We start from the raw sequence: 8,979 nt of genomic DNA on the forward strand, positions 1-8,979 counted from the left end.
TTTCTGCTGCTGTAACCACTGCCCAGACCCGCCCTCCTCAGGACTGAAGCTCTCATTCCTCCAGCTACTGAGGGCATTGGTTGCCAAAGGCTCTCAGCTGAGTTCCTCTCCAGAAACTGTCCTGTCTGAACAGAGCTATCCACCCCAAGATATGACAGCCTCTGTGAGACCCTCTTCCCCTGTGACAGCCTGTAAGAAATCACTGGTAGCTTCAGGGGCATGCGGGCCCAGTCCTCTTGCTTCACTTTGAGACAGCTCTGCGGGGAATCTGTTAAGTCTTCCGGTGCAAACATACCGCCCTTCGATGTTTATCTCTGCCCAGTTTTGCTTCCTTAACTTCTCAGCCAACTTATGCACACAAAATTCCACCTCAAGATCTGTTCCTTGGGGACCCCAACATACTGCAGCCCCTGATATTGTTGTAATGCTTATCAAGGCATGTTGCAAGAAATCTCAAATCAAAAAATTGGATCATAACATTAGTGAATAGGAGAGATAATCAACTACAGTAGTATTGATTCTTGATTTAATAGGTTAAATCAAATAAAATTATAATATATAAAATTATATATAAATTATATATAATTTATAATATATAAATGATATATGAAATTATATATTAGCTTGAGTAATAGATCTTATGATTATTGATTCTTTTTTTCCAAGATTGAAGTCTGTCAGTGTGTTCTAAGAGTTTATTTCGAGACTTGCATGAAAATAGTCGTACAATTAATTATCACTCTCAAGTGAAAAGCATTTGATGCTGCCTATTTCCTTTATTTAAGTAGGTTTTTCATTCTGAGAGATAAAAATACAAAGCTAAAGAGAACTCTCTTAAAGTTCTACCCCATATTAGAATGGTAAATGACCACATGGTATAAAGCAATTAAATCTGTTGTATTTAACCAGCCACTTAACACATAGGAAAATCAGGGGACAAGTGACCTAAAACCAAATGATTTTTTGCCATGAAATATTTCAAAGGTTTTGCATTCTTTAGGTATTAACTGATGACCATTAAACATTTAGATAAGTTTAGTTTACTTAATTCATATTTATCCTAATCAAAAACAGAGGAAATGCATTAAAATTTTTACAGATATGAGCAATTGCATTTGAACCACATGCAAAACGTTGTTATCCCAAAGTAAACTTTAGATACTCTGAGAGTGATTTAAAATAAAGCCTTTATTTTTTTCGTCCTTGACCCGAATTATAAAAATAGCTCTTCAAATTGTTCTTGACAGGTTTCACACATATCTGAATAATTTTGTTTTTAGTCCACAAAAAGTTTTATTAACCTATTAAGTGAAGACCCAGTCTCGTTGTACCCCCAACCCCCTTTAAAGGTTTGGGTAAGAGAGAAACCTGGGGAGGAAATGTCCCTTATCCCTCCACATAGAAGACTTAGGGAGCAAAAGGGTCTGTGCAAATAGGTCGGGGTGGGAAAGTGAATTATTTAGACCAGGTTGGCAGCTGAAGAGGAGGAGGATAAAGAAGGCGGAGGATCTGTTGAAGGAAAAACAAGCGGTGCGGGAGCTAGGGACCCAAAGGATGTGGGAAGGGTGGGGCCAGCGCCCAGAAGAGGGGTCCGTTCTGAGGCAGTGTGGCCCCTTGGCTCTCTTTCTTGCCCCCGAGTTTCTTCCTCCTGCTGAACGGGCTCCTTGCAGATGGGACAGGTCTTCCGGGTCCGAGTGAGCCAAGGGTCTACACAGCGGCTGTGATAGGCATGACTACAGGGAAGTACCCTCAGCTTGTCCCCATCTTCATATTCCTCCAAGCAGATGACGCAGATGTCATACTGATCTCCCTTCTGATAGTCATGTGTAGGGATCAGTTTCAGCTGCTGTTGGGTCAGTCGATTGCGCTGGAGCTGTTTCTGGTGCTGGATACAACGAAGTAACATCACTGCTCCAGTCAAAATTAGTAGCCCCACAATCCCTGTGAAAGGGATGAGGCAGTAATAGATCAAGATGAAGCTGTTGTCTGGGACCAGAAGCACCTGACCCCCCTTCTGGTAGAGGAAGAGGGCACGCAGGTACTCTGAGCTCCTCGCCCCAATAAACACAGACGGGATCCGGATCTGCTGCCGGATTTCCACGCTACTCCACATCATGTTCAGCAGTTTATTGGAATTCACGTTGTGCACCACAGCTGCATCGTACCCAGCCTTCTGGACGTTCAGGACCTTGTGGTCAAAGCTGCAGTCGTATCTTCGAAGTAGAGCAATAAAGACCGGCGCGCTGACCAGGGCTGGGGGTGGGGGAGCAATGGGGCTGCAGGCATTGGCTGGGTGGGCCTCCACGAGGAACCCCTGAAGTCCCTCTGGGCTCAAAGCTGAGCCAAAGAGAGCTGGGAGGTCTGCGAAGTCCATGCTGGCATTGTGGTCCGAAATCGCTCGAATGAGCCCCCAGATGGGGGCTGCTCCCCACAGCACAGTGGCCACGACCACAGGAAGCAGGAATGTTGAAGGATTCATAGCAGCAGGAGGGAGGGGACAGGCTGGGAGGCACTTCCGGGCAGCAGGGGCAGAAAGGAGTTGTGTGCCCTCTCCGCCCCTCCTTCAGGATCCCAGGGGGCCAGTCACCCCCAGGTCCCACTTCCTAGCTACATAGGGGCACGAAGGAGGAACCCAGATTTGGGGAGTAAGATATCCAGACCTTTTAGTGCAGCTGGGACTGAGACCCTGAAAGTACCCTTTTCTGGTACAGGGCTAAAACAGGGAAAGGGGATGGAAGTAAGTACAGGTGACAGGAAATCTGCCGGAAGGGTGGGGAGCTCAAGGAAGCGGGACTTCGAGCCGAGGGGACGTCTTCTCATCCCCTGAAAAACGGTTTCCGGTAAAAAAAAAAAAAAAAAAAAGGTCAGGGCGTTTCCAGCATTGGACGCTCAGAGATGACGGACTTCCGGTCCTGTCGCCCTGCCGCTGGTCGCGGTGCCTTTGGGTCTCGCGAGAGTGCGCACCACGCCTGCCTCCCACCAACTGTCCTCTTGCTGTGTCTAACTGGCCAGCCTGGCTCACTCGGTCCAGAGCTCAAGCAGAGCAAGCTGAGTTTTTTCTAGATTATTAATTTTAATGTAGGTTTGGTGGGAGATGAATCTGATTTTAGAATGCGCATTAGTATCTACACGTGTGAGTCCTTTGTCCTCTTGCCTCCCAAACAAGTATCTGAAATCTGAGATAATTCATAAATAAACGCCACCATCATGATGCAGATAACCATCTGTTTTAAATCGTCTCTTTTAAAAGAACTTAACATTTTAATTATTTTATTCCAGTGATCCAAACTGGAATAAACTAATGTGTCTGGTTCCATTCTAAACACAATATGGAGATAGGAATAAAATCTTATTTCTTCATGTGGACTGGTTTAAGCTAGAAGTTAAGCTGCTGAGTGTTTGGACAATACATTTTTCTGGGCTATTGTGAAAGCCCAGGGGTGTTGTTGTAGAATTAGATCCATATGAACAAGAAAATAACCAGAATATAAAACTGTGGGAAACCGAGGTGGATTCTTTTTCCTATGGGCATTTACAACATGAAAACTACCCCTTAGTTCTTAGATTTTACATTTCCATATGGCTACTCCTTTTCTCTTTAAGAATTATACCTAGAGGTCAAAACCTAGATTAGAAAACGAAATTATAGACCACTTTAAATATAGATGTACCCGACTGGTCAAGTCAGAAATGGAAAGGTTTTATTCTGGGCACACCGCCCCAAATGGTTCCTCCAAACGTGGGTGGCCAGAATCTCACATTACAGGATTATCTTGCCATTTTTGTGCGTTGGTTCTATTTGTCAAAATTTTCTTCCAAACTTGTTTCATCTCCATTTTCCTTGGATTTTCCGATTTGAGAGTATAACGGGTTATTAAGTGCCACTCTCCTTCAACATAATCCCTCTAAAGTGAAGCACTAAACAATAAGCTCCGGGTACAGCTAAGTGGCGTGGAGAAGAGAGGCCGGTCCCAAACTGATCCTGCCAGCATTAGCTAGCTGCCGACTTCAGCCTAAAAAGGACTAAGAAGGACTGAGAAGACTTATTTAGAGTAAGTTGTTAGTGAGCTCTGAGACCATCACACACACCCATGGGGAAGCTGAGGTGATGCTTCCCTTTACCTCAAGCTAAGGGAAAGTGACTTAGAGAGAATTCTGAACTTCAAGGCCCAGAGGAAAGAGGAGGCGAGTACGTTAGGTCAAGCTACATTTCCACACTGAGAGAAATTGATTAAAGTCCAGACATGGACCCTGTTATGGAGAACCCTTAAAAGGGATCCCACAGAGGGTTTACCTGAAAGGACAAAGGGACACCAAAACAGACGAGTGGATACGAGACCTTAGGAGCGGGCAGAGGAGGAGTCACAGGTGCCCAAACCGAAAAGATATTGTTCTTATCAGGTGAGTAGCCAAGAAGACTCAGGAAAAAATACTGACAAGGAATCCACCAAAGCACTGCATAAGAGAAAATGAGTTCGTTTGGGATTATTTACCGTGCTGGCAGGCACCCACTTGAGGTTCCGACTGTACCAGCCAGGTGTGACTCTTCTCTTTGAGACGAGTCTTAGATCGAGAGCAGAAGCTAACCTGCACGGGAAAGGAACAAAGACAAAAGGACCCAGCAGCACCCCTGACCCAGAAACTTTCAAAGCCTGACTTAGAATTGAGCTGGGGGAGGAGACACTATTCAATGAGTCTAGGGTTTTATACTATATCGGACTGCACTTACAAGTACGCACTTACCATACTGGACTGAATGCTTTCATGCTTAAAGTGGCCAAGGGCAGAGATGAACACAGGTGTCTTTAGTCCTGGAGTTTATCAATTTTGGAAACCTCTTGAATGAATGAATGAATGAATGAATGAATGTTTTAAAATCAGGAACAAAGTATTGGGGAGGCCATTGTGAATAGAGGGCCCTGAAACATTATCCTAGTTCTAGGGAGCGAGACTGTCTTTTCCAACTCTTTTGTCTCTTGTGTAAGGATTCTGTCCCAGAAATAAAGTTCTTATAGAGGTACTCTTTTTACTGAAACCTAATCAAGTCAGCAAGAGGCTATAACCAATATCATTCATATAGATATGTAAATATGTATATATATAATTTATGCTAAATATAAATTTCATCGACACATTTTATATATCTTTATAAATTTTATAGTTATACATAAATATTATAGAGATGATATATATTTTCTTAAGAATATATGTGTGTATAATTATATATACACATGAAGGGATGTATAATCTTAAAACAATTGTCTCTTGCATCAAATGTAAATTTATTAACTTAACTTGCTAAACTATTTTCATTTCGTGGTTAGATATTCCAGATCACATCATCATCAGTTGTCACTGACGACCAATAATTATTTCAATCCAGAATGTCTAGTTTGTAATGCCTATCAGAACTATCTGCCTTTGTTTGCTCACTATTCTTTATATGAGATGACTTTATGTTTTTAAGGCTCTTCCTAACCTTAGTAGCTTCCTACCTTCATCTTTAACTTTTCCAAAAGAATCTAAAGCTACCTCCCTCCCCATTCCTACTTATTAATGGCATTCTCAGAAAACTTTATACAAAAGAAGATATTTAATGTAGAACAATAGGGCCCCTTGATATGGTATCAGACTACCTGGGGACCTGTATAAGCCTTCAAATCCATATTGTATCCTAGTAGAAAAAAACAGTCAATTCGTAATGAAAAAAGAGTGAAGTTATTGGTTTAAACAATGGTGGCTATTTGATTTTTCTTCATTTTCAACCCATTGTCCGTACTGCAGCAGAGAGATATAAAAATTATTTTATTATAATATAATATCAATCGATCATTCCAGTTTGTAAAAATAAATTTTTTTAAGAGTGAAAAGAAGAAAAGATACTAAATGTGAAGTATTCCAGCATCCAAGCTGCCCTATATTCTACCTTTCGTTGTAGGTTTCCAAGGCCTCCTAGGCGTCACCTTCCTTCCTCACTCCATTCTTTTGAGTAGGAATCTACATGTTTCCAGGTTCCAAGGAATAATATACATTGAGGCAATTGTCTCACATGTGTGCCATCCCTTCAGGTGCCTTTTCATCAACAGAAGAAGAGGCTCCACATTAGACATTGAACCTGTCCATGAAATGGTCCATGGCATTACGTGTCTCCGGTGATGTAGCTGAAGCATATCATGAACCTCACATCGCTGCATTGATTACAAAAGTCTGCATGCTTGCAGGGCTTGTTTCTAAACTTCTTTAATGTTTCTACCCCAAATCCTCTTCTCAGTGAGAACTTCACGGGCCACCACCCCCTCCAACTGACATTGTAAACTCACTATTACTGTTTTTCATTCTTATCATTTATAATTATCTGGCATATAATGTGTTTTACTTATTTTTCTTTTTTATTGTCTATTGCACCCACTGGAATGAATGGCAGAGGATCATGAAGACAGGAACCGCTTTTTTTTTTTTTAATCTACTCAACGTGTCTTCATCAATCATCATGTAATTTAACAGATTGTGAATATTCAATAAATATCTATTGCTATTTATTGAGTATATATTGGAACTGGAGATTGGGACAGGGGTGGCAGTTTGGTTTGAGTTTAGAGACTGAAGAATAAAGAGAATGGTTTCTGAGCAGCCACAAAATATGGGAGATACTAGGAATGAAGAAAATATGGGCGATGAAGGAATGCAGAGAATTTAAAGATGTGTTACTACAGTTTACGAAGTAGTTACCAGCCAACATTTTTAATATCAATTTAATTTATTTTAATTAATTTTTATGACTAGACTGTGTTTCTATTAATGTGATAAATGCTGAGAGTATTCTACTTAAGACCAGGTTTTTTAATTACATAAAATCTAATTTTAAAAGTTTACTCTTTTATGTTAGAAGTAACTTTTTGCATTAAAAGAAATAGAATATTATTCTTGTTGCTAAGCTTAATTTTTTGACCTCTGTGCAACCTTAACTCAGATTTCAACTTCTCCGCCAGCTTCTGTAAGAAATCTAATTGCACTCAGAATATGGAATTTGGGTAGGATTACCGAAGATTCATTTCAATGTGATCCCGAGGACTCTTCATTCAACTGTCCCATTGTCAAGTGTATGTTTTCCATCCTCAGCCATTGTCTGTATTCTCCAAGCACGCCCTCTGTAACACTGCACCCCTTTCGGCACCCTCTCCTTCCTTTGTTATGGTAAGGAACCCCTACTTCCCCCTGAAACCTGGACTTAGAAATCATTCATTTTAGCAAAGTCGATCTTCCCCTATAACAAATATATTTAAGAGCTTCTAAAAAATATTTTTCCGCATTATTAAAGTAAGTACAGAACAAGAGGATCAGAAAAATTATTGATAAAAAGATAAAAATAAGAAACATCACCTTGTCCTATGGTCAACAATGAAATTCGTGACCCCTGCTCCTTAAAAGGTGTGTTTTTGGTGTGTTTCTCAAAAGGGAAGGCTGACTTTACGTATCTCATTGATGTCTTCTTTCTATTTTTGCCTCTATCTCCCCTGTTCTGTGGTTTGGGTTTTAACCTTAATATCTATGATATAGCAGATTCCACTGACTGGCATGCTTATATCTGCAAACTATATAAAGTTCAGAAGCCATAAAAAAATCGGAATAACATTTTTTTGCTATTATTAAACTGGATTTAAAAGCTTGGCACTAAAACCCACAAAATTAGGAATTTGTAAGAATGTGTTAGGTTACCCAGGATCTTTGGAACTAATGTAAAATTCATTAAAATGGCATTATTCACAGGGTGAGAGTGCAATGCAGGATTAATTTAAAACATAGATTTATCTTTAGTAATAACTCATTATAGAAAGAAAAACTTACTGGTCTTCAGCCAAAAACTTAATATAATGTGTCAAAATTAAGTGGATGTCACCTATTTTTATGAGAAAATATCCCTGGGACTATGTATTGTTGCGTGAATTTAAAATTTGAGTTCCTAAATTCATGAAAATTATAAACCTGGAATTATAATTCCAAAGCAGAAGCAAAATCAGTTGATGTTTACTAATAATCAGCCTAACAGGTTACAACTCAAAGTAATTGTTTTTCAGTAAAAAAAAAAAAAAAAAAAAAATAGAAACATAAAACATTGCAGATAATTTTTTAATTAATGGCATGATATTATTTCCTCTATGTTAACCTCATTCTCAACTAATGTACCCCACTTTAAAACTACAAAACTACCTTACTACTACTTTCTTTGACTCAAGTGTTGTTAGCTTGGACTTCAAGCTTTTTTGGTCTGTTCTATGGTCTTTTATGGTGTTTTTCATGTATGATCTCTAAAATAATGGTAGTTTATTGTCTGTTATTTAGAGACGATGTAGTCTATCACCAGAGTTTCTTAAAACCTCAAAGACATGGAAATAAATGAATAAATATTCAACAAAATACAAGTATGCCAGCCACATGTCAAAAACGTTCTTGAAGGAATTAGATAGGATTTTAAATCAATAAGCTAAAATGTGTGCCCACACCCCCACACAAATGTTCACCTTGCTACACCTCAATCCAGAACTAGAAGATTTAACTGATAAGGAGTGTTGCTTTTAATTTGAATTCAAGAGCCAAATCCAATAACATGGACAGTAAACATGAACAGAAACAGTTTGCAGAAAGTCACAAGATTGATTCCAAAAAGAGTGATGGTTTGCAAAGTGGAGCCCGCATGTCCAAGACGGCCCTGTGTCAAAATGCTTAGTTTGACTCCTGACTTTAAGGAAAGTGTAACAACTAGCATAAATAAGACTAACTTTCCAACCCTGAACTTAACACAATGTTTCTGTTAACTGGTTCCATTACTCAGAAACCAAGAAGCCTCTCTGTGGGAATAGGGTGGCCCTTTTTCTGCATACTCTCACATTCATGCAAATAATGGCTCTGCTGTTAAACTCTGTGGCCTTACTCTGACTTTTGTCCAATTTCAAAACTCTTTCTTTTTTCTTTTTTTTAGGC

The 8,979-nt window shown here is 39.7% G+C and overlaps 1 protein-coding gene across 1 annotated transcript; it reads right to left on the reverse strand.

Annotated features, from left to right (window-relative positions):
• Positions 1 to 1,459: 1,459 nt before the first annotated feature.
• Positions 1,460 to 2,479, reverse strand: LOC107501026 (E3 ubiquitin-protein ligase RNF167-like). Its single transcript, XM_036225236.1, has one exon. It carries the CDS (start codon positions 2,477 to 2,479, stop codon positions 1,460 to 1,462), a length of 1,020 nt encoding a protein of 339 aa, XP_036081129.1.
• Positions 2,480 to 8,979: the final 6,500 nt, after the last annotated feature.

This window comes from Rousettus aegyptiacus, unplaced genomic scaffold, assembly GCF_014176215.1.
Source record: "Rousettus aegyptiacus isolate mRouAeg1 unplaced genomic scaffold, mRouAeg1.p scaffold_m13_p_8, whole genome shotgun sequence".
Taxonomy (NCBI): Eukaryota; Metazoa; Chordata; class Mammalia; order Chiroptera; family Pteropodidae; genus Rousettus; species Rousettus aegyptiacus.

Bases quoted from the DNA above. Each gene is read 5' to 3' on its own strand.
- LOC107501026 (XM_036225236.1), bottom strand. From the start codon at position 2,479: ATGAATCCTTCAACATTCCTGCTTCCTGTGGTCGTGGCCACTGTGCTG.